This window comes from Orbicella faveolata, unplaced genomic scaffold, assembly GCF_042242905.1.
Source record: "Orbicella faveolata isolate gen_17 unplaced genomic scaffold, um_ofav_v1 contig_24, whole genome shotgun sequence".
In the NCBI taxonomy this organism is placed as follows: Eukaryota; Metazoa; Cnidaria; class Anthozoa; order Scleractinia; family Merulinidae; genus Orbicella; species Orbicella faveolata.
The window spans coordinates 32346483-32372138 of NW_028301552.1; the positions used below are offsets into that span (position 1 = coordinate 32346483).

The following is a 25656-nucleotide window of genomic DNA, read 5'->3' on the forward strand; positions in this document are numbered from 1 at the left end:
TTACAACACAAAAGGTTTGATGAGCAATACAATAGCTGTGCATGTGCGTTATAATTCTTGGTACATTTCTTTGCCGTCCTCTACAAAACAACAGCGTGAAATGACCAAATTCTGTGTCGTTTGGAAAACGTGTACCAAGACGGATAATTTGTAAAATTTCTATTTCGAATTTTACACTGTCTTTCATATTCATTTTAGAGATAGTTCTGAAAAAAAGAAACCAGCTAAATGACTTCAGAGTATCGCGAGATTCGTAGGTAAAATATAAATTCACTTTTAATCGACGTTGTCCTCGCGTCGCGGTCGTAGTTACTAGAGAACTTAAGCAAGGACGACGGCGACCCCAAGGACAACGCCCAGTAAAAAGTGAATTTATATTTTACGGTGAGCTCGTTGGTCTCAGAACTTGCTCGAGCTAACTATGTAACGCCAGCGTTCAATTCCAAAGGAAAATTTGGAATTGAATTCTATAAATATTGTTCTTTAAGGTTCTTGTCAAATCCCGTTTGAATTGTCATTCAAAGCCTGTGATCAAAAAGGTTTCGTAAACGCGCGACCGTACCGCGACCACTTTAAAGAATTGTCAACTGGTCGACCACTCCAAAAGTCAGCTTTAATAATAAAGCGCGCACCACGTCGTCAGATTTACAGTCAGTATATGGTAACTTTTAATAGCTCCTTGTCCAAATGGGAGTGGTACGAAATACTGAACTTGAATCAGGAGTCCATTAATTATTGCACTTATGATTTTGCGTTGAACACTCCCGCAGGTGATTCCATTGAATTGCATTGCGCATTCATGCATGCCGCGTGTGAATTCCGCGTCATTTACGCGCGCAACAGAACGGGGACATACATGTCATTGATAGATTTCCTTCAAGCTGTAGTAGATGTTTGTTTTCTCAATATCGAACAAGGTTACCGCAAATTCTAAATGCAGACCAATGCACAATTAGATTATGAGCTTGAGAGTTCTATCACGCGTAGAAATCGAGAGCGAATAATCGAATTGTTTTAGTAAAAATCTACTACTCGTTCAAACCTCTCTCTGAATACTCTTCACAGACACTTCGAAAACGCTTAGAAGCGGCCGTCATTTTGTTAACAAGGGCACAATGCTAGGCTACTCACTGCTCTCACAGCATAGATAGTGAGTAGCGTAGCGAATCAGCGAACGGCATTCGTGATAGAACGCTAGTAAATTTATACTAAAACTCATTTGTAGAATTCTACCTGAACACTAATGCAAATGCTGCAATCTGATTGGCTGAGCCATTGCACACTATCAGCCATTAGTGTGCAGTTAATTAAGGTTATAATATGCTATTTTAATATAATATAATATGCAAACATTCTTTATAAGCACGCTTATGTTCTGTAACGGCTATGCAATTTGTGCTATACATACAGTGATATGATATACGCGTTCAGCTTGTGTATCTTGAGTTCAAGTAGCCGGATTAAGCCTGGATTAATGAGGTTCGTTTAAGGTTCTCTGCCATCTAACACTACATGCTGCAGCGAAAGGGTAGTTCATATTCGTCGACAAAGTATACCGTCTACGAATGCCTACAAGCGAAAACAAGTTCGGGTGCCTCGCCGTGAAAGCATCAATATTTTCAATGTTATTCCACCAGACATCATTGACTCCGCAACATTTAGATTTGAGGTCAATTAAGTAGCGAGATCCCCGAGAACTGGAAGCTATGGAAAGAGAAATACTGTAATAATTACTTGGTTTGGAGCTGGAAAGCCCCGAGTATCAACTCGCCATGCATGTTCAAGCGTGCGATTGATGACGATGATGGCCTTTATAAATAAGTGTTCAAAGCCTTAAGCTATACTGAAGAAGAACATGCGAACGATTTGCGTGTAGTTATGGCGAAGATGAAAAGGTATTGCATCGGCGAAGTAACGTAAACGAGATTGTTTCAGCATGCAGGAGGAACAATGTTCCTGTCTATTGCTAAGATTCCCAGCCAGCTCAACTTTAGTCTGCAGAGCGGATATTTTGCTGAGCGAATCCGACGGGTACTCCTGCCAACCTTCCGCTGCAACAAATAATTGTTGTGCTCGTCACTGATAAATCACGATATTTTGCTCAACCTCGTCCAATAGCTGTTAATTATTTCACTTCAATATGGTGATCGTATTTAAAATTTAGAATTTATATATATATATATATATATATATATATATATATATATATATATATATATATATATATATATATAAAACGGTTATAAAATGCCTCAAGCCAACAAAGAATGCCACTGCGTCAGGAGGATCAATGAAGATTCACAGTCCAAGCCTCACCGCAAAAATGAATTTAAAAACGTTTGATAAAGCAAGGACGGACAACTTCTGACGGTAAAAAAAGTTAAAAAGTTAAAAATTTTTAACTTTTTAACTTTTTTTACCGTCAGAAGTTGTCCGTCCTTGCTTTATCAAACTTTTATATATATATATATATATATATATATATATATATATATATATATATATATATATATGTATATAGATAGATAGATAGATAGATAGATAGATAGATAGATATTTTCAAAAATATTATATATATATATATCAATTTTCATTCCGCCCTCACGGAACAATCACTGCAGATGGTGTACTTTGGTGAATACTCAACTCACGAACAGAGTGAATGCACAGTTAGATCTTCAACACTCATAGTTTATAAAACAGAAAGTAATGAGTTGGAAGACTGGAAAATGATTTTTATAAATAAATATTGTTTGGAGACAGGTGCAACTGAAAGGATCTCATGTTGTGCCTACAGCAGTGAATTTAATTAATTTATTTTAATATATCTAATTTATGTATATTTTTTTAAAATTAAAATCTCATCAGCTACGGTAACTAATTTAGAAGATTATGTCTATTAACTTTGCTAGTAAACTGCATTGTTTTTGCTTTCTCAAAAGAATTTGTTCTTTGTGGAATTAACTTCACTGAAACGATTTGCTTTTAAAAGCAAGATGTCAAAGTGTATTTGACAAACCTTTAGGTAATCACCAATGGGTAACTTTCTTTTACCTATTATTGAAAATATGAAAATGATTTTAAAAAAAAATCATCATGCAAAATGATTTTTTTTTGAGCGACAGCAACTGAAAGAGCACGCCTTTTCTTTCAAAAAAGACCCAACTAGCTACCATGGCAGTTTGGGAAGCTGCTTTCTTCACTACTCTCAACTGCCTGCCAATGATTATTGGCTGTTGCGCTAATTTCTTGGTGATTGTGTCTTCTCTGCTGTTTATATCTGTTCGAGACATCGAAGGAACCAACTTGTTCCTGGTCAGTTTATCGGTGGCTGATTTTCTGGTTTGTGCCGTTTACCAGCCGTTGTTGGTTATTCGCTTCAATCAGCCGGACCAAGCTCGGTCTTTCGTGTTGACCACTTGTTTAATTGGTTATAGTTTAGTGACGGTCTCGATGAATGGACTTTTAGCTGTGACTTTCGATCGCTTTGTGGCCATATATCTGCCGTTCAAGTACATCACCTGGATGAACAAGAAAAACGTTGCACTATTGATCTCAATTTCATGGCTGGTAGCATTTGTAGCAGGGAATTTAGCCTTGAGTGAAATATTTGGCGTCAAAGTTATTTCTCAGCTCTACACCACCATAATAATCATGGCGGTTCCTACCCTTTATGGCGTCATTTATAAGGAAGCAAGAAAGCAGGCTGAACACATCGTTAATCATTCCATGCTAGGTGCGAAAGATTTTCGAAAGCGGCGCCATCTGCAAGCAGACAGAACCACCAGAGGGGTTGGGTTGGTGTTGATAACAACAATGTCATGTTGGCTTCCAGTATTGTTGTTTCCATTCTTTTCTGCAACCTTGAAAAGCGATGAAGATTTTCTCAGAGGAAAATTGTGGTGTATTACTGCCGCGTGCGTCAACTCATGCATCAACCTTTTCATCTACTTTTACAAGTTCGCAAAATTTCGGCGCAATGTTAGAAAGTTGTTTAGGGAGATTCAGAGAAAACTTGGTGACAGTTTTCTGCGAAACACCAACAAGCGTGGCAATAGGATCAGTCGGAAAGTCCAAGATCGAAATCAAATAGGAACATCTCGGCGAATGGCTTGGCTGGTGAATGAAAGCTAAACTACTGACTCTAGCTGAGCACGTTAGTCAGCCACACTTTTGTTCGTTTACATGCGAGAGTTTGGTTATTCTATTTTATTCGGAGCATGTCGAAACCAAGGAAATCACGAAACTACTAAAGATGATTGAACATACTTTCAGGAACACAACTGTTACGCCGCAAAATGTGATAATCGCCGCAAAATGTAATACTAACGCAAAATGTAATAACATCAACGCAAAATGTAATAAAGTTATCAACGCGAAATGTAATAACTTTCCAACGCAAAATGTAATAACTTTTTTAACGCAAAATGTAATAACGCAAATTGTAATAACTCCTGAATTGCAAGTATGTTCAACTTAGTCAAAAATTAGTAACAGTATCATGATTCTGACTTTTCGGAACCTGAGTTATAAATAACCTGTATATACTAGGCCTACTAGTTTTATTATGAGTTCTACACACCCTCGAATCAAAATAAGAAAGATGTTCCTTTGCCACGTTGGTTGAACGAGGAAGGGGTGTGCGTGAGGAAGCAGGAGGACCTTGTTTTGTGTGAAGCTTTTTGAAATTATCCGCAAATGCATGTTCTTTTTTCTCATACAAAGCTATGGCTGATTAATTTTGCCATTGATTGATTGCCATGAGATTGTTAAAGAAACTTTGGCTTCCCAGTGAGAGGCTTACCTTAATTTAAATAACACATGATTGATAGTCAGTGTAATTGCCGTGAATCTCTCTGTAAATAGTTGGTAAAGGGGTGTATCACCGCTAAATGTAACAACAACGCTAAATGTAATACCAACCGTAAATGTAATAAAAATTAACTCTAAATGTAATACTAACCGCAAATGTAATAAAAATCAACCCTAAATGTAATAACTTACCCCACCGTAAATGTAATACAATTTAACGCTAAATGTAATAAGCTGACCAACCGTAAATGTAATACAAGTTAACCTTAAATGTAATAACACGTTACTAAGGGTGGCAAAGGCGTAAATGGCATCAATATCATCAGTGATATGATATCACTTCAATAGATTATCGGATTACCCAATCACGGTTAATCTCCTTTACTAACTAAACCGTTAGGCGCAGATTACCCCCGGGGGGCCACTCCCATACAATACCTATACGGGTATGTGCCGCCCAACGGGGTCGTGATTTTGGAACTCCTGAGTTAGAGCGGGGTATCTATTTTAGAGACGGGGCATAATATTTTGAACGCACGAAAGTTCCAGTTTTGTAAGCAGCCATTTGAAATTATTCAAGGAGAGATTGCTTTTAAAAATACGATTCTAAACTGTTACACCCTGTGTTAAAAACAAAAGATATGACAGGCCTACAGGGACTCCCCTCGTGAATTGCGATAGCGATGCACTTTAGCCTTCAATTAAATTTTCGCTCTAACGAGCGTATCTTTTAGAGATTTGCCTCTCTTGTATGACATAATCGGAGGTTTAGTATAGATGCTTTTCAGCAACGGCTGGTTTTGTATTACAACCAAGTTATTCATTAAAATTTCTTTTAGGCCATGTACTGCTGGGCCCGGGGGGGGGGGGCACTGCCATATATGGGCTATATAGGTATGTGCTGCTGTGAAGGGTATGGTTTTCAAGCAGTTTACTCTAGGATAGGGTATATAAATCAGAGCGTTTGGGTCTAGAATGGGGGAAAATTTTTCACAAAACTGACTCGTTGGTTGAAGATTTTATCTAGACTAAGGAAACCCGGAATTGCCACTCAAAAATATAAAAAAATCAAATCGGCTAGTTTAAATTTACGCAAATCAGCCTCAACAGTGTCAATAGATGGGGGGATTTGGGGAGTTTACCCTAGTATAGGGTAGTAAAATTCAGCTCAATCAGCTCTGGTGTAGGCTAAGGGTTCTACGGTCCCAGCGGCACACCCCCACCCAGAAATTCCCAAAGTACCCCCCCCCCCGGGCTGCTGGGTAATATGTCATGTCAAATGAACACATCCAGAAGGACTTCTAATAATAGCCCACTTTCAAAAAGAGTGTAAACCTGGGGCGAGTATGGGTAAGGGATCAATCATGGGATCGTTATGTTGGGGCGCTCGCGCATTTTGTTTTCAACCTCGGGCGCCCTCAAACGATCCCACAACTGAGCGCGCGCCTTCTCTCGCCCAGGCTTCCACTATTTTCGAAAGTGGGCTATGTAATTGCGCGATCCGCTGAAAAGAATTTCCGAAATGATGTTTGCAAGTGCTCGACCATCAGAAGGGCTATTTTCTTGGGAAATCGTCAGAAGATCCCAGTTAAGCTTTGACCGGAACTGTGCAGAACCTCGCCAATGTTCACAAAAAAATCACCGAGACTTCAAGTGATGCCCGGTAACCGTAATGGAGCTTTTAACACTATGTTATTACATTTGAGAATAACTTGTGTTACATTTACGGTTGGTCAGCTTATTACTTTTAGCGTTAAATTATATTACATTTACGGTGGAGTAAGTTATTACATTTAGGGTTGATTTTTATTACATTTGTGGTTAGTATTACATTTAGAGTTAACTTTTATTACATTTACGGTTGGTGTTACATTTAGCATTGTTTATTACATTTAGCGGTGATACAAGGGGTAGATAAAAAAGAAAAGTGCATAAGAAAAATTAAAACCCAAAAATGTACAAAACAAGAGTATAATACGCAAATTACAGCGCTTAAAAACACCCGAGGGGTCGTCCTCGACTGAGTATAATACGCAACACAGCGGAAAAGTATATTATAGTACTCTTGAGCGATCTCACTTCCATTTGGGAAGCCCAAGCTTAAAAATAGCCTTAACAAAGAAACACACTCTAGCCTCTCCCTCTACCAGATCGAAAACCCCTCACACCTCATTGGCCCTCTCGCTTCAGGGAGGACCAATAGGTAAGCTACAACTTTGATCCTAACCACAGACTATCCTGATATAAAAAGATCACCAAACAACTATTCGAGCGGGAACGGAATTGAGAAACTTCTCTACCTTTCCCTGAGTAACATTGAATTTAAAGTTGTCACGCTCCAAACAGCAGCTGAAGAGATTCGTGAAGAATCGAAACCGAGCGGTCCTGCTGACGCAACTATGATGTCAGACAACGAATTACTGCTAAGTACATCTGGTGACGAGGATGTCGATTACACAGCCCCAAAAACACCCTCTTACTGTCCTCCAACGGACACCGAAGAACACATAGCGGAGGATAAACAAAATAATGCTTACGGAAAAGCATCTATACTAAACCTCCGATTATATCATATAAGAGAGACAAATCTCTAAAAGACACGCTCGTTAGAACGAAAATTTAATTGAAGGCTAAAATGCATCGCTATCGCAATTCACGAGGGGAGTCTGTGTAGGCCTGTCATATCTTTTGTTTTGAACATACTTGCAATCTAGGAGTTATTACATTTTGCGTTATTACATTTTGCGTTAAAAAAGTTATGACATTTTGCGTTGGAAAGTTATTACATTTCGCGTTGACAACTTTATTACATTTTGCGTTGATGTTATTACATTTTGCGTTAGTATTACATTTTGCGGCGATTGTTATTACATTTTGCGGCGATTATGACATTTTGCGGCGTAGCAACAACTTACAGTAAAGCAGTAAGATTTCGCTTCACCATGCAATATCAGTAATTTCGATGGCATCGAAAATGTTCTTTAAGATCTTAATTGATTCCCTTGATTAAAGCTTTAAGACTTTTTAATACTGTTCACTGAACCTGAAGTCTTAGATAGATGGTGTACGCGAGAGCAATTGTCTTGTAGAGTGATTTGAACTATTGAGCTTTGTAATTATAACTTTAAAGGCTCAGTTTCGGCTTTCAGAGAATTAAAAGATATTCCAAAAACTGTGTATAGAATAAAGTTCAGTCAGTCCTATTACAAGCAAAATAAACAGCATGGGGTTAAAGTGGACCAGAAGTCATTGACTGCCGTGGGATGATTCACTCTTAAAGAGACAAGAAATACGGGAAAGTGTGACGTGGGGAAAATTTCACGTAATTAGGGAAATTGTGATTTGAGATGCTGGTATTTTGCTAAGCTGTTAGTTAATCTAGACTAAACTTGGCACGATCTTTAGATACTGTGAGCTCTGCTTTATCTTAGGAATAGCTCTTGAATTATGTCTTAATTTGGCTGACATTTAAGTAAAAAAAATGATCTTACGGACCGTACGCTTTCATATGCATACTGACTAAAGGCCGGGTGTTTTTGGTAAGAGATGAAAACAGGAAATAAAACACAAAAAGACGAAGCCGCGCTTTCCGATGGCGTATAGTGATGGAAACGAGAGGAAACAAAGAGATTGATACATGCAAAAGCCATGAAATTTCCTAACATTATCTATCAAACATTGAGTTTCATTTGAGGTCATTTGCCATGTGCATTTCTAGTAGTAGACGATGGGTCCACAAGCCGGTCGTTCTGCTTTTTGCTGCTACACCATGCTGACGAGACCCAACCAGGTCGAAACAACTGTCCTCGGTTGCAATTCTTGGCTTTCAGTTTGGACTCTATCATGTCGTTGTTTCCGTTAAGTTTTCTACGTAGTTCTCAGCCTTTCTTCATTGTTACCTTAGGATAGAATTTTACTAATTAAAAATTAGACCCGTAGCCCTTGCGGGCTACGGGTCAATAGCCCATGAGGCGAAGCCGAATGGGCTATTGACCCGTGGCCCTTGAGGGCAAAGGGTCTAATTGTTTTAGTATCACCCAACTAGTCGGACAGAAAAGGCAATAATAAAGTTAGCAACTGCAAGTTGAAGAAATATTTGTTTGGGAATAAAACGAAAGAAAGCGTCACGCTCGATTGCGCCAATTTCGCTACTCGAGGACTATTACTAATAGTCCTCTACAAGCGTAGCCAATTAAAATGCAGGATTTGCATTAGTCCACCAGTTGGGTGACACTAATACATAGATATGTCAAATTTATGGGAGCCTTGCCAATGTATTGTGAGTCAAACCTAGTTAAGCAATGATCGATCAACAACTTCCTCATTTAATTCATCAATTCACTCATCTATTGCACAATGCTGTGACGTATGACAACCTAACTCACAGCTGAACTTGGCCAGATGGCTTCATTATCTCTTCAGTGTTTGATACACCAAATATGTTGTTAGTTACTTTTGCAGGTCCTAATTTAGTGTTGGGATTTTTCAAAACACCGCGAAATCGAAGGAATCCCGAGGTATGATTAATAACGCGAATTCAGATTAGACTTTACGTCACAATGTCTTTCCCCGAGTCTCTTCTTTTCTCGTCCTTCTGAAGCGAGAGAGACTGGGCGGGCAGAATGAAGAGGAAGTTGGTGATGTCACAGGCTACTGTTTTCCGTTATGAAGAATTCGACGCCAATAATTTGAGATTTGGAAATGGACCAACACGAAATACCTACCGTACCTTCTCGCATATTTAGTAGGGAAGGGAGATCCCCCTTTCCTCGTCCCCCTGTCTGCTCCCAACAGCGTATCGGATTAAGTTTAACCGTGGGGTGCCGATTGACCGTGTCACGTTTCTGGCTGGCGTGCTCCGTTTATTATAGCGTTCCATTGCAGGTACTTAGATTTATTCTGTATATATCCTCAGTCTGGCAAGAGTTGAAAAATTCGACCAGTGATGTCCTGTTCACAGTCTTTCAAGGCAATGGCAGTTTTTCTGGGTTTGGTTAGCCTCTGTCCCGTTTTAACACAAAGCACTCCAGGATACGGTATGTTTGCGCTTGTATGCTTTGATTGTTTCTTCGACTACGGACAACTCGATTTGTTAGTTTTCACCCTTCAAGTTTTTGTCGATTCATCAAGATAAAGATGTGCTATATTTTTTCTGCCATCGACTCAATCATGAATTCTATGCATGGCTGGTTTTGTCTGATCTAGGATAACCAGCGATCCATCAATACATTCTGTGTAGCAAATGTTTCTAATCTCGACCCAAACTTTTCTGTTCGTTTTTTAGAGCATATCACTTACTGAGCACAAAGTAAATTGTCGACAAATTGCAGTGTTTAGCTTAGATCAACGTAAATGGGTAACGAGATACCGTCAAAGGTCGTAAGTGCGCAAATGTTTTTGCTTACACGGTTTAATGCAGTGGTTAACAGCCAGTTATTTCTGTTCTGTGTATATTATCCACCGGATCCCAGCGTCTGCTACGAGTGCGGTTGTATCTAGAGAACAGAAGACTTGTATAGTTGTCACGTAAAGTCGCATGTTTTAAGAACTTAATTCAGTTTACTGTGTGATGAAATCTGCGTTGATAAGGGCCTTCGCTCGTTAGTCTAAGTTCATGTAGCTTCTATTGAGCAGAACTTTCTTTAGTCCTGGTCAGACACTTTGATCAATCAAAACGCATATTATTCCGGCCTTTCTATCCAGAACCCATGCAATTCGAAAACATTCATCGCTGTCCCGACTTTACTCTACAATTACAAAAAGTTGGTCAAACGTAGCTAAAGATTATTTTAATTTGTTTTGACTGGAGACTTGGAGCAGACGGATTTTGTTCTTAAAATCCTCCACGCGATTGGAAAAACTAAAAATATGAAAATTAGGAAAAGAAATGAGAAGCGTATGGGCCTGCGCGTCTCGCCGCCAGATCGTTCTTTTTGCTTTCGTGTATTTGGGTCGCACGCTAAGAAAGATTACTCAAACTATTTTGGCAGTTGTTTGTTGCCTTTCAGCGTTACCATGTCATATCTGATATCACGTCCGGTGTTGATAAGGGTGGCAAAGAAGACCCTGATAATACGCAGACCCTCTTAAGAACGGACTACTAAAAAAAACATAGTTTGGGTTTTTGAGGTTCCGGCATCAAAAATTCAATACATTTTATAGAGAACACCGTTTGAATTTCCGAATCTCGGCGACTAAATATTGGGTACAAAGCAATCTTAATGAGACATACTGTACAAAGTTGTTGACGTAATGAAATAATTTTCGACAGCAGGAGCGTTCCGTTTAAACTATTTGTCACGAGCTCTTATTACTCAATCAATGAACTCATCAATCGCTTATTTTAAATGAAAACCAGCTAAACATCCGGGACCTTTCCAGAAAGATCAACTCGTTCTTATTGTTTTTTCGTTTTAACCTTTCATTTCTAAAGGCTAGTTTGTTAAAAAAACTTGCGCAAATAATGTCCATGGATAATATATTTGATAAGACAAAGTGAAATTTGTTATAATCATTGTATGTGCGTGCATCCGTCTTCCGTTCCTTTGTGCGTGAAACAACGGCCTTGTTAGATGGCCTGCACGCTAGCCTTTGAACCCGGGGGGCCTCTGCAAAGTTTTATACGAGGAGGTTCCCCCCCCCCTCGAGGTCCGACCCCTTTAGACAGAAAACGTACCGCTTTTGTATACATTATATTGAAAAAAGGTATTCCTTTCACATGCTTTCATAACTGGCCCGTATTACGAATATAAAACGCCAAAAAAGGTAATTTTCTTGTCATTTTCATGTAGTGCTTAATAAATCAAGTGATAGAGCCATAAGGTGGTTCTGTTCGAAATATTTTAATTAAAGGCCCTTCTCCTTCTTTTTCTTCTTCTCCTCCTCCTCCTCCTCCTCCTTCTTCTTCTTCTCCTTCTCCTTCTTCTTCTTCTTCTTCTCCTTCTTCTTCTCCTTCTTCTTCTTCTTCTTCTTCTTCTGCTTTTTCTTGTTCTTGTTCTTGTTCTTGTTCTTGTTCTTGTTCTTCTTGTTCTTCTTGTTCTTCTTGTTCTTGTTCTTCTCCTTCTTCTTCTTCTTCTTCTTCTTCTGCTTTTTCTTGTTCTTGTTCTTGTTCTTGTTCTTGTTCTTGTTCTTGTTCTTGTTCTTGTTCTTGTTCTTGTTCTTGTTCTTCTTGTTCTTCTTGTTCTTCTTGTTCTTCTTGTTCTTCTTGTTCTTCTTGTTCTTCTTGTTCTTCTTGTTCTTCTTTTTCTTCTTTTTCTTTGTCTTCTTCTTTCTTTCCCCGCGAAGAGCTTGCTCGCACTCTAGTCCCTTTGTTTGGGATCGTCACGCAACTCTCTTCCCTCTCCCTTCTCACAGATTAAATGTTCAGTGTCTGTTACTCCCTCGCCGCTCCCTAAGCAGGTAGTTTCAACGTTAAGAATTACTTTCAACACAGAAATTTCAGTGTGTCTGCGGCTCGCTTCTGTCAGGGAGTATGGAACAATCTCTTTTCGTCTGTTAGTGACAGATCCAGGTGTTGAATTTTTCTTCCGCGAAGGATTTGAACGTATCACGTGCAAAAAGATAATTTGCCAGATGCTGATATGTGGGAAAAAAGTGAGGTGTACTAAGGACCTCACTGAGAAGCTGGGATATCTTACTTATCACCGATGGGCGAAAGATGGGTGTATCATTATCGATCCTGCCAGGCTAAGATCCTCAACTTTTTTGGTCAAGCTGCAACGTTGTGTATGACCGCAATGACTATACTCTGGAGTCCATGTTGAACTTGATTCATTCAATTTAATCTGTATGACAACAGGGCTTGTCACGCGAGGAAGGTTTGCGTAACTATGAGTAGACATTCCTCACCCCCCCCCCCCCCTACCCAATCTCCGTCAAAAAATTTAACGTTAGGTTAATGGGAGTGGTGAGAACGAGAGGAACTGTGAAAGAGAGCTAGACGAATAAAGTGGATGATTATGATTTTAGGATAACGGTACACTTAATTTTATTTTTTATTTGTTTGACAACAGTTTTTGAACACAACAACAATGTGTACAAGTTTGTTTTACCTGAGGATGACACACGCACGTGGTACGAAGCTGAGACACTTTGTAAAACACGAGAAAATGGTCATTTGACGAGCCTTGTTACTCTCAACGAAATCGAATGGGCAGACGGTATAATTAAAAGCATCGTGCGAGATCCAAGTTCGAAGGTCAAACTGTGGATTGGAGGGAGCGACCGTAGAATCAATGATGCGTGGGATTTTGTCGATGCACAACCTCTCCGGTATAATGTTGTTCCCTGGGCACCCGGTCAACCGAGAAGGCCCCTACAGCAAGCTCCTTACGAGTTTTGTGTCTGTCTGGAATTTGAAGGTGATCGCTCGAAATGGTACGTGGAGGATTGCTTTGAGGTCCATGGCTATATCTGTAAGTCAGAGGGTAGGTTGAATACCTTTTACTCTGTAAACCACAGGGAAAGATGGAATCGTTCCCCTTCGTCTGCAATCACTTATCAGTGGCGGATCCAGACCTATATAGCTCTTTATAAAGCCGGGAACGTTAAATGTCTCCAACCCTTCGGGGTTGGGCCCCCCTTCAGGTCCAAATATGTCTTGCCCTCGGGTCTTTTTGTATCAGTTTGCCTTCAGGCCCCACCCCGAAATCCGCCACTGCCTAGCTATTAATTACTATTAATTTTGATACATCACGTGCAAAAACCTTCGGACGATTTTAATTTGGGACATAAAAGTGTCCGAAAATACAACCGTCCGAAATTTTAAGCGTCTTAAATATTTACAGTGCAGTATAAAACTTTGAAGTAGCTCCAAAGCTCTTAGTTTCCTTTATGCCGGGTTTTGTGGAGCCAACTCTAGTTGAGACACTACTTGACGCACGTAACGGCTTCATAGAATCTGCGTTATTTTCGCGTAGGTGTTTTCGTATAACATTGAGGATGTAGTAAAACTATTATGTTTTGATGTTTTTCCCGTCTAATTCGTGCTTTGTGGACGTTAATTTACGTTAGCTATTTATCAGCAAACTGTTGGAAATTTGTTGAAAATGACATAAAGTGTCCGAAAATTAAACGTCGGAAATTTCAACGTCCAAAATTTTATGCGAGTGATGTGTCGCGAAAAAGCTCATCTAGTAATTGTTTTAAAATCTATGTAGTTGTGTCTTTGCAGAGCTCCCTCGAAGGCTTACAGAGAAAAAGAGGTTCGGATACAGTAAGTCTTGTCCGATGTTCGTAAGTTGGCTTAATATTTTGAAGCACTGCTTCACGTAATAATTTGGGGAATTTGCTCCTTTCATCTTTAAATCTGAGACCTTGTGTGCCTCTCTGGCGCAAGGATTGAGGTGAAGGTAATCTTTAAATCAGCTCGATTACGATAACGTACGTAAGGGTGAGATATGAGGATTTATACCATGCCATAGAAAATACTACAATAAATATAATAACTGAAAAACACTCTCATTTCCGTTTTTAAGCTCGATTTCCACCGCTTTCTCGAGTCCAGGCTCCTTTCCCCAACAACTACTGGTAATCGAGGCTATTCTGTTTTAAATGGTATCTTTTAATTCAAATTTTCTGACGAGCATCTGCGACCTTTTCATATGGGTGAACCCCCAGGACTGAAAGATTTATCATCCCGTAAGGCACAATATCGTACTCTTGTCCAATTACTTTCATCTGTTCATTTCCCAGAGCCTTCGATCCTTCTCGCCAGGCTTAATAATGATTTAAAAAGGGTCGAATCCCGGGGGTCGAATTCGCAAACTTCAAGGCTGCATGTAAATTGCTCGTAGTTTGTAAAGATAGTTTGACTATCAAGCGATTCTTTCTCACGTTTTTGTTTCTAAATTTCAGGCTGGCATTGGGGAAATTACATTTACAAGTTTATTCCTTTACCGTGGAGCGCCTTAAGCTGGACTGAGGCCGAGCGATACTGCAAGGAAATGGAAAGAGGGCATCTGCTTAGTATCCGAACACTAAAAGAGAACCGGTGGGTGACCAGCAGAATCCGACAAATTCGTCGGGTACTCGGCTTCTCGAAGTTTTGGATCGGAGCGTCGGACATTGGCCATCAGGGAGTCTACGAATGGACAGAGAAGAACAGCGCGGTGACCTACACAAGGTCAGACACTGAAGTACTTGCAAATGTTGTTGTACTTGAAAATGGCAGAGGGAGAACGAGCGAACTAACGCTTGATCGGGCGATCGAGCGAGCAAACGAACGATTGAACAACGAACGAACGAACGAACGAACGAACGAACGAACAAGCGAACGAACGATTGAACAACGAACAAACGAGCGCTATAACGAACAATTGATCGGACGATCGAACGAGCAAACAAGCGATTGAACAACGAACGAACGAACGATTGAATGAACCTTGAACGGACGAACGAACGAGCAATTGAACGAACGAGCGATTGAACGAACAAAAGAAAGAAGGAGGGCAGGACGGAAGGATGGAACTGGAAGGGGGGAAGGAAAGAAGCTGAGAAACCAAATGTCAGGGGCATTGGTAGGGGACGTTTCTTAGCTAATTGTTTCTTCATTCCGTAAAGGTGGGCATCCGGCGAACCTTCATTTTTCGCTAAGAATCACAAGGAGGATTGTGTAGCCATTCACGCTGATCCTGACTGGGGGAAATGGAGTGACGAAAGCTGTGTGATGGAGACACCTTTCGCTTGTAAAACAAGACGTAAGTACGAAATGTCAGGTTCTAAATAATCAACTTGGCAGATAAAAATTCTTGCCGCTGGTTTCCATAGAGTAGTGACTGGAAGTCAGAATTTGTTAATTAAAAGCGTTTACTGTACATGTGATAATTCCATTATTCTGCTGACCTGTTTATTTGATTAGGAGGAGAAAAAAAGAAGCTGATAACATTTGTGGTGATCAACAGCCCAATTCATATTAGATCAATGCTGTACGTACCCGGATATTCTGATAGTCATGAAAAGCACTAAGCTAGTTTTTGTTATCATCTTAGTTTTTTGTTCAAACGGCTTTTAAGGTGCCCCCTCTTCCTGGTCGAGGGTCTGTTGAGAAATATATAGAGAAGTAAATTCGCGTTTCAAAATTATTAACTTCAACGTGATAAATAGAAGATATTATATGGCCGCGCTGAGACACGAAATTTCTCTTCGAGTGTTAAAAAAATGTTTCACGAGTGAGCACAGTGAGCGGGTGAAATATTTTTCAACGCGAGAAGATAAATTTGGTATCTCCAAGCGCTCATGTAATGTTCTCTTCATTACATAAACACCAATAAAACACCAAAACATTTCACTTTCGCTGTGAAAGGCGCAGTTTATTATGTAACCATAGCATAGTGACCTTTTCACCCGGGAAGATAACATGTTATTTTCACGTTTGAAGATGTCAAGTTTTCGCGCGAAAGCTCACCTGGTATTTCATTGGTGTTTTTTTATTGTAATAATAACAGTTTCTTTCCAACCAGATCGTTTCCGCTTTTCATTGTTTATTATTCTGTTCCAGTGTGTCAAGGGAAAACAGACTTAGCATTCATAGTAGATTCGTCTGGATCGCGCGGAGAAAGCAACTTCCAGGAAGCCAAAAACTTTGTGTGGACTGTGATCAGGGACTTTGAAATCTCGAATAACGACACGCTTGTTGGTGTCATTCGCTATTCCACGCGAGCCAACGTGATTTTCGACTTTCAGTTCAGCGCTGACAACAATGTCCTCCTTTTGAAAGAGACAATCGATAACATCCCATACGCAGAAGGGGAAACGAAGACCGAGCGAGCCTTGCAGCTAGCCCTTACCGACCTCTTCTCAGTCAAGGGAGGCTCGAGGCCCGATGTTCCCAAAATTCTAGTTGTAGTGACCTTTGGAAGATCAGACAACGCCCTCGGTGTGGCGCGAGCGTCCATGGCGTTGAAAGAAAACCACGTGACCGTTTTGTCGGTGGGAATCGGCGAAGAGGTTGACATCGAGGAGTTGATGTTAATGGCGTCAACCGCTGAAGATGTGATTACTGTGAAGTCTTTCAGTGCGCTAAAGAAGCGGGTGTCAAGAATCAGGGATAAAGTCTGCGACGGTGAGTGAAAGTATTGCGTTACACATTGCGTTACACCACACCGTAAAACTCCGATTAGCAACCCTCCAAAAGTGATGCCTTTTTTTAACGTCCTCCTCCCCGTAAGTAGCGATGTCCTACAGCTAACTTCATTTCTCATTTCTCGACAATGGGGCAAAGTTTTGTTATAGTGTAAGTTATGTTGCACGTGAAATTTAGGACCAAAAAGAACTGAAAACAACTGGACAAAGAATATAAGCAGACAATCGAACATTTCTCGCTGAAGTTTCCATTATAGGAAATTTTCATTTTAAACTAGTTTTCCCCAAGGGAGGGAAGGTAGAAAGGGTAGAAAAGAGGTTTAATGCTTCTTAGATGGATCAACCAATCATACAGGCCACGTTTCCAAACTCGAGTAGTGTTCCCAATCGATATCATTTTTTCTTTTCAGAAATGGTCGAGAATCAAAACAGGGACGAACTTGACGAATATGAGGACCAGAGAAACAGGGATTATTGACAATGGAGAATTCTTTATTAGTAATAATTCTAAAAATCTGTTGTAAAAATATACTAGAAAATCCTTTTTATAAAACTAACATGATATGTGAATTATTCTTTTGCTGTTTGTCACAATTATTAATATGATATAAGGAGTTTTTGTAGAGGCTAAGTGACTAATGGTTGGCGCGCTTGGACTCTTGATCGATTGGTCCAGATTCACACCCTGGGCGGGGCCATTGTATTGTGTTCTCAGGAAAGACACTTTTCTCTCACAGTGCCTCACGCCATCCAGGGGTATAAATGGACGCTCCAGTGAATTTAATGCCGGGGGGAGGGGTAGGGGTAACCCTGCGGTGGACTAGCATCCCACCCAGGGAGGAGTAGAAATACTCCTAATGCCCTCATGTTGACATAACGCCTTTTTGCAAATGAACCCTCCTCCATGCCAGAAACAAGTATAACGCGAGCATAAATCAAAGTCACGAAAGAGAGATCACTGGGCATGGTTGTAATATATAGTAGAACGCTTACTACAGTTCAACCAGAAATTCCGAAACTTTCGAAACGAAGGTGAATGGTAAGGAAATTTCTGTGGAAAGTTTCAGGAAAATCCGAGAATTGTTATATTTCCGAAATGCTAACCATTTAACCAAAACTTCCGAGAAATTCCGGAAGGAAAATCAAATGGAAAGGAATTCTAGGTCAGAAGTTTTCGAAAACTTGGTTACACATCACGAGATTGGCATTACATTAGTGGATAAATACAACCTTCACACAAATTTATTGAAGACAACACAAACAGAAAGAGATGAAACTTGAACATAACCATAAGAGTGTTCGAATCCTTCGTAAGAAAAAAAGATGGTGACTGGTACATTCACCCATAATTCTTAGCGCACGAAAACTTTAACAACGCTCATAAATAGTTCACAAAAATTCTTACATCCTTAAACTCAGCATACACAATGTCGTAAGCACAGGGACAAATGTCAGCGTTAAAATATGCCCTTTCCTTGTACTTTATGGGCTGTGCAAGGTTCGCACGGTATTGTGGCAAAATTACTGCCGCCATCTTTTCTCCTACAGAAGGATTTTAAAAATCTACATTTTATTACAATGCAACGAACTCATTCTTCCATCAAAATGCAACATAGAGTATCTTGATATCCCAGATATTTACAATACATTGTTAATCGTCATAACTTTTTTTCATGCCTTCTTATTCTGTGAAGACCACACAAAGGCAGTCTGAGTCTGCTTTTCTAAACAATTGCCATCAATTGGCAATTAACGCCCTCCAGATCTTGGGATTAAGAGGTTGACTTATAAGCAAAGGTGACGATATCCAATAAGACAGTTCAATTTCTTTCAAATAATCTCTTACAAAGTTTACAATGAGTCCTTAACTCTTAAGCCCAGAAATTGGTCGATACAAACTGAGCTCAATAAATTATCTTGAGACAGTTCAAACTCGAGCTTTAATAGCTTAGGTAAATAGATTATTCCCTGTGTAGGAAGTACGCGTTGTTCCCCGTGAGGTCTCTGTTTGGTCAAGAGACATATTCAAAAAAACAAGTTCAACTTTTTTGTCTGCTCTATAAATACACAAAACGACTTTGATGTTAAAATCTCTTCAATTCATTAATTTTTGATCAATGCCCGTGTTTCTAAGTCATTCTTCCGCAACTAAAGAAAAATAGGCACTCCTCTAGAGGCCAGTATCATTTAATTCGTATCGCTCAAAACCACAATGTAAATTCTTTCCTGGTAACTCTAATAATTTAAATTTCTAACTGTTTGTAAGTTTACTCCAGTGACTTGCCACAATGACTACAAAACTTGTCTCCGACTTTGCTTGAGAGCCCACAATACCCACAGAACCTGGATCCAGGCTGCGGTGGTCCATTTCTCTGCTGCTGCGCGGAATTGAGCGACAGAAGAGCTGATGAACCAGGCCTGTTGAAGAAATACCCAGCCACTACTGGAAACTGGAATCTATCTGCCATCGAGGGGCTTAGTTCTGGCGGGCTGCATGAATGGATGGGTTGAAACGCGCTAGGCGTACCTGGGCTTTTGTCACAAGGACTCTTCAGCGATTGCGCTTGCGCGGGTAGAGGTCCCGGATAAACATACGGTGGAGACTTTGCAATGGGAGAGAACGCTGACTTTGTGCTTCCATCGCAGGATAGAAGCGGGCCCGAACCATACCCTCTAAGGGGAATTGGCAAAGGATAGGGTCGCGGGTTGTTCTCGGGGAGAAGCGATTCAATAGCTTTGACTACGTCTTCTTCACAAGCGCCAAGAATCAGCTCTAGAATAGCTTTACTCTGGTGAGGAAAGATGCGCTGAAGTAGTTCTAAAGAGGATTTGAACGTCTCCGTCTCTTTCCTGTGGGGGGAGAGGCGTGGCACTTTTGAGTGCACGTATTCAGGCCCCTTATCTTCGTCGCTGGCGGATCTCTTCCGGTTGTCTTCAGCATCTGAAAATCGCTCCTCCTCAAAGCTGACCGGGCTGACTGGTTCTTCTTTTATTTTGACCTCGTACGAGTCGTTGCATTTGGGCTGAATTGGCCTCGGTGGTTCTTGTAATGCTTCCTTTTCGGCTTCTGAATGTACATGAAAGAATATAAGAACGATAGAGAGAGTAAGGCGCAGTAAGTAGAGTTGATTTTAGCGGGTTTAGTTTCAGAACTTGATTAATTAAAATTTCAACTCAGTCGTAAAATAAAAATAACCCAGAGGATATTGCGTTATTCAGAACATGTTAATGGAGGCAAAGAATAGAACAGACAATTTTCAATCAGTTCAAAAAAAGAAAAGAAGAGAAAAGAAAAAAAAAAAAACAGAACCGATATTATCATCACAATAGAGTGCATTTCTTCCCAGAGCTGGTATTAAAGAAAATTTTATGAAGTGTTAGCAATTTTCTTTCTTTTTCAATCAAACGAGCTGGCAATTTTGGAACCAGCCTTCTTTGATAGACTTACTTGCTGACAGGTTTTTTTCAGCATTAATTTTAGCCTTTTTGTGAGGGCGGGGACCTGTTAGTGACTTAAAGCAACGAAGAAAACAATTTCCATTTGGCTGAAATCGAATTACGCAAGTGGATGTAAATTGCGTGGGACTCAATAGAACGCAAAAAGCTCGAAGTGTCTTGGTAACTTAGTAACCGAAACATTTCTTCGCAGAATCTCGCTAACAGAAGAAAAAAAATTCTTCTTAACCTTGACTGCATCGTTTATTTGTTCCCGTATAAGAGCTTCGCAATTAGAAAATGTAACCCTTATTGAAAACTTTATATTTTTTTGTTGTTCACTCGAGCGCCAATTCGGCGCTGCATTTAAGTGAATTCTGTAAAACTGTGCTGGGAAAACGCTGAAATTTCCACCCTCCTCCAATGCACTTATACATTTTCTTTGTTTGGAGATTGGGGAATGATCATGAAAGAGAGTGGATGTGTTTACTCTGCTTAAGCTCTTATCTTTGTTTCAAATTTTAACACAGTTGAAAACTCTCTTGACACGGAGCGAAAAGCTTCTGGAATCACACATTTCACGGCAAACTCAACACTGTTGAACTGATCGAAATTATCTCGCAAAAGCTTTTAAAGTATACAATTTCTATCACTTGGAGCTAAAAGGAACATTTAACTAATGTGTGTAATGAAATCGCTTTTGAAATGAGCAAGCAATTTTCGTAACCAAAAAGAAGGAAAATACAGAGCCGAGCGAAAGAGTTTAACGAAAACGAAAATAATTTGAGCCATTACATTCGGGCGTAAACTCTTTGCGCATGAAAACGTTTTCTGTAAGTGCCAAGAAATTTTATTAATGTAGGCCTTTTGTAAGGGGCTTTTACCATTGAAAGAAAACTTTTTTGTTCCAGTTTGGGACACAATGGAAGATTTAAGACACGACGGAATTTCTGTCGGAAGCGTTTCACGGACAGTTTCGAAAAAAAAAAAAACTTTACCACGAAACTTCGGTGCACGGAAAGAAAATGCTCCAAACAGTACTTCGGTTTGTTCTACTAGTCGAAAACACAATACCGAAGAAGATGCACTGATTTACAAAAGAGAAGAACAAGGGGTAATTAGTTCTTATGTTAACCATGTCTACATATTTTATTCATCAATTTTAAACGTTGGCAAGGTTCACGGAAATTGACGGGATTCCATTCACGTCCATTTCACTCCGTGCGCAACTAAAAGATAACCTTGTCACAATTTGATGAAAGAACGCGATAAATCCTGTGCAAACAGCACGCTAAAGTCTCCGAGATGAAACATTCTTATGTTTGTCTTGGAGGCGTGTAATTGACAAGTTAAGAAACTACAAACATATATCAATTTGCTACATGTTATAAATTGTACCCGCCGGCTGAAGATTTCAGGAAACAGGCGGAAAGTTGCAAAGCAAATCGCGAAGTCCTAATGCGTAGCGCGGCGTGTACATTCACATAAACAAGTCTCGCGTCTGAGGGCGAAAAAAATTGGCGTCAAACGCTCCGCGTTTACGCTTCACTTACCGTGTGCGACTGCCCGCCGATACGATAGCAAGGCCTGCGTCTCGTCTGAGCAACTTCTTCCGACACCGTTAAACTGCCGCACCGCGCTAACAAGGGGGGCTATATAGGCCGGAGCTTTCTTCGTCATCTGTATCTGCATGCTCTCTTCCTGAGTCTGTTGACGCCTCAGGGCGACCTGCGCCGCCATGACCCGCTGTCTCTCGGCGATCAGCGTGCACTGAGCACAGTTGCAATCCCTCCATCTGCAAAACCTCTTATGGCCCTTTAACCACGAGACCACACCGTGGTTTCGACACCGAGCACACTTTGGTACTCGCGGGTGCTTCCGCTCGGAGAAGGACTGCTGAATCACGAACGAGGTATCTGCCATGGCTCTTCAACGCACACTTGAAAATCTCTTGAAGCTGAAGGGCTGTTGTCGCGCAGTGCACTCGACCCTGATTGTCGAAGTACCTCTTAACAAGACCAGAATGAATGACGGCTCCCTTTTGTTCAGATTATATTTTTACATTCAGAAAATTCAAGAGCCTTTGTTTACAAGCGCCACGATTGGTCCAGCGTCCAAATACGTCTCTGTGTGCCCTGTCAGCTCTTCTTTAGTCGTGTAAACAACTACACCCGTTCATAAGCCAAATTAGTTTTAACTCTCAAAGGAATTTATTTTGAATTAATGGCAACGCAGTTTCTCATACAAGCAATCAAACGTGATTTGAGTGTTTCAAATGTTCGATCAAAAGAGGCATTGTGGAGGACCCCTCCCTTAAACCCGAACTAACGAGTTTCCAAGGAACTTAACTATACCGCGATCCTTTTAGCAGCGGAATAGGAATCGCTTAATCTACGAGTCGCGCCGGGCATGTTAGTTGGCTACACTGTTGCATTTGCTTTATTGCTTAACCCAGAATGGCTGCATAATAAGACCACATAGTTTGCTTATTGTTTTCCCGTCTAATTGCCAAACAATGAATAATTCAGAACATCAAACAATGCCTCCGAAACTGGATACCGAGTAACTATATTGTCTGCCGATACAATGGCGCCTTGAATTTGTCAGTTCTCTATGGAATTCAAAGCTCGGTTCTTTGTGGGCAAAGTGGAGGTGCTGTCAGAAGAACACGAAAGCTAAATATGGTTCCACGCCGCGAGCAAGCGAGAATGAAATCGCCCAAAGACACATGAAAACTCTTCGTTTAACTTTACGAGGAGATAAAGTGAAAAATGGACAGCTAAATAACGGGGCTTCTTGCCAACTGTCGCTAAATTTTCGTCTATTATTTCGAAAGCCTGGTCGATGACAAATACGTCGCGTTTGAAATAAAGAACAAAGCCACTGAATATACATGAGAGTCTGGCGGAAAATTAGCTGGAAACAAACTTTAAAATGGCAAAATTTCCACTTTGGAATTACACCCGCGCGTTTCACGATACTTAAAGTAGTGTGTTCAGGTGTTCGCACAAGAAATTTTATACCCGATTGATAAAGATTGTTAACCTTGAAATATCCTTTACTTCGCTTAAACAAATAATTATACTATTGTTTAATTTCCTTTTATTTAAGCTGTAGGTAAAATTACCTTGGGCAATATTTGAATATGGCTGCGAAAGAAGAACTTTTCGTTAAGGCAAAATCGACGAAATTCTGTGTTCGCCTTCTAGTGGAGTTCATAACATGCAATTCAGGACGCTATCTCTCTCTCTCTCTCTCGATGTAAGAAATTAAACCTCAAACTTTGAAAATTCGTTGCGACATTAATAGAGCAAAACCATGCGTCAATATCTATTGAAGAAGGCGAGCATAGAAAGAGTGTTTCCTTAGGTGAGACATTCATTACTGTAATCGAATTTTGACACTATTGCTTCCGAAAAGGCTTCACGTCTAAAGCTCTCCACGCAAAAAAAAAACACTCAAATATGAAAATTACCTCTCGAATTGTTTTCAAATGTAGTGAAAACAAATGAACTTATTCTTACTCTCTTTTATGGCATGTATTTGACTATTCTTGTTTTAAAGCGTCCAAAAGAAAAAACTAATCCTAGCAACAAGGAATTAATCTTCAACAAGGATGAAAGATGTCTATGAGCAAATGTAAAAAATGATTAAGAATTAATTCTAAGACCCGGTCTTTGAAAACCTGTCGGTATTGCACAAGCGGACGTCTTCAAATCATTTAAAAAACGTTGTCGAATATTATATTACAACTGTTCTGTGGTATTCTCTTTCAGAGGGTTCTTTTAAAGCCATGTCACTCTAGCAATTACGTTATTCTACCTAATCTCTACCGAAAAAATCTTTTGACTGCATGGTGAAATGAAATAATGAAGCGTTCACTGCGAAATTTTCTTTAGAAAATGTCCAACCTCCAGGATTTTGATTCTTTCCTTAAAATTTAAGTACAAGTTGATTGTACGAGTACAATTTCCGCAATTAATGCGCAGTTTGAAACGATTGGACGAAAATAAGCCATTAACGCGACGGAGGAATTAACGGCTTTGGGTAAAGGGCTTTTCCAAGTTTATTTCTACGACAGACCATTTTTTCTAAGTTTTAACACTACAAAGCAATGCTAACAGTATTAAAATACACCAGTGCGTTCCATGTGCAGTTCAGTCGAATATCACATGTTGTGAATTAAAATTAAGATGCAATATAGCATTCTGTCTCTCGAGACCGTGTGGTTTTACGTGTCAATATATTTTTGAACCCACTGCCGCAGCTCGATCTGAGAAACAAACATGATAAAAACCGACCAGACAGGCCGTATGACACTTTTTCTGTACTTAAAGTGTCATATATATGTGTACAGATAGATACAGCAGTGAGTTGGTAATACAAAGATCGTATTATATTTGCAAGCATGTTTGGCGCGCTGATAAGGGTGATACCGGATGGAATAAAAACGTTTCAAAAATGGGAACTGAGTCGAGTTTCAAATATTACTATTGTGCATGAGTACATAAAATGTTTGCCCCGGAAACAGAATTTTATTTCTTTCCTTCCTGATTTTGAATGAGTGGTATTGGTGCTTGGGGAGAATCTAATGACAGTTATATTAAACCCCCTCTCGAGTTATGTACAGGTCACGTGACCAAACAAATCAGGTGTGCGCCTTTCGCCCTGATATTCTTGAGTGCAAAGAAATGTTTTGAAGTCCCACCTCCTTCCCTTTTGCATTGCTAGTTAATTTTTCACACGTTTCCTTGAGCAGTACCTTTCCAGAACAAAACTATGTATATCAAGATTAATCTTCAATTAATGCAGCTATAATCTTTTGCCTCCAGTGTGAGGTGATTTATTCATGGGGCAGGCTGAGAAGGCATAAAACCTGTATAGCCAATACGAATTCTACGATGCAGTAAATCGACCACAGTCAACATCATGTTATGACAATAGGGGGGTGGGGGAAGGGGGGGGGGGTGGGGGAGAAAAAACCGCGAACATACCGCATGCAAGTTGATGCAACTGACTCCGTCGCAAAAATAACTGTTCTAAAATAACTTTTCGTGAATGTGGACAGATTCTGCGGTGCTTTTTTGCCATTGCGGAAATTAATATCACTCGTCAGGTTTGCATTCTCGCTTGGATGCTTGACTTAATATCATGCTCGAATGAACGCCATGGAAACGGTAATATATGTCGGTATCAATGTACGAAGCTAAAAAACACACCATTAGTTAACACTATTAAATACAATATATTGCATTTATCCAAGGTTATGCAAGCGCCTCTCCAAAAAATTATCCAGCCATTTTTAGGGAGGCAGTGACCGAGGGTATA

At 40.0% G+C, this 25656-nt stretch overlaps 3 protein-coding genes across 3 annotated transcripts; 2 read left to right on the forward strand and 1 right to left on the reverse strand.

The window, feature by feature from the left end:
* Window positions 1-3174: 3174 nt before the first annotated feature.
* On the forward strand, window positions 3175-4490 carry LOC110056195 (trace amine-associated receptor 2-like). The gene has a single exon (XM_020762642.2). The coding sequence runs from the start codon at window positions 3175-3177 to the stop codon at window positions 4132-4134; it is 960 nt and encodes a 319-aa protein (XP_020618301.2). The 3' UTR covers window positions 4135-4490.
* A 5030-nt stretch (window positions 4491-9520) lies between these two features.
* LOC110056226 (macrophage mannose receptor 1-like) lies at window positions 9521-17463 on the forward strand. The gene is made up of 7 exons (XM_020762684.2): window positions 9521-9848; window positions 12825-13238; window positions 13985-14026; window positions 14668-14935; window positions 15373-15509; window positions 16310-16873; window positions 17304-17463. Exons 1-7 carry the CDS (start codon window positions 9758-9760, stop codon window positions 17369-17371), a joined length of 1584 nt encoding a protein of 527 aa, XP_020618343.2. The 5' UTR covers window positions 9521-9757; the 3' UTR covers window positions 17372-17463.
* Window positions 17464-18105: 642 nt separating this feature from the next.
* Window positions 18106-22379, reverse strand: LOC110056227 (doublesex- and mab-3-related transcription factor A2-like). Its single transcript, XM_020762685.2, has 2 exons — window positions 21882-22379; window positions 18106-19960 (listed from the first exon to the last, which is right to left on the reverse strand). Exons 1-2 carry the CDS (start codon window positions 22249-22251, stop codon window positions 19161-19163), a joined length of 1170 nt encoding a protein of 389 aa, XP_020618344.1. The 5' UTR covers window positions 22252-22379; the 3' UTR covers window positions 18106-19160.
* Between the last annotated feature and the right edge of the window lie 3277 nt (window positions 22380-25656).

What these genes read in the sequence shown, in the direction of transcription:
- LOC110056195 (XM_020762642.2), top strand. Translation starts at nt 3,175, where the DNA reads ATGGCAGTTTGGGAAGCTGCTTTCTTCACTACTCTCAACTGCCTGCCA.
- LOC110056226 (XM_020762684.2), top strand. Translation starts at nt 9,758, where the DNA reads ATGTCCTGTTCACAGTCTTTCAAGGCAATGGCAGTTTTTCTGGGTTTG. An exon ending in ACAAAGCACTCCAGGATACG is followed by an intron (nt 9,849 to 12,824) that starts GTATGTTTGCGC and finishes GTTTGACAACAG; the next exon opens with TTTTTGAACACAACAACAAT. An exon ending in GAAAAAGAGGTTCGGATACA is followed by an intron (nt 14,027 to 14,667) that starts GTAAGTCTTGTC and finishes TCTAAATTTCAG; the next exon opens with GCTGGCATTGGGGAAATTAC.
- LOC110056227 (XM_020762685.2), bottom strand. Translation starts at nt 22,251, where the DNA reads ATGGCAGATACCTCGTTCGTGATTCAGCAGTCCTTCTCCGAGCGGAAG. An exon ending in TCGGCGGGCAGTCGCACACG is followed by an intron (nt 19,961 to 21,881) that starts GTAAGTGAAGCG and finishes ATGTACATTCAG; the next exon opens with AAGCCGAAAAGGAAGCATTA.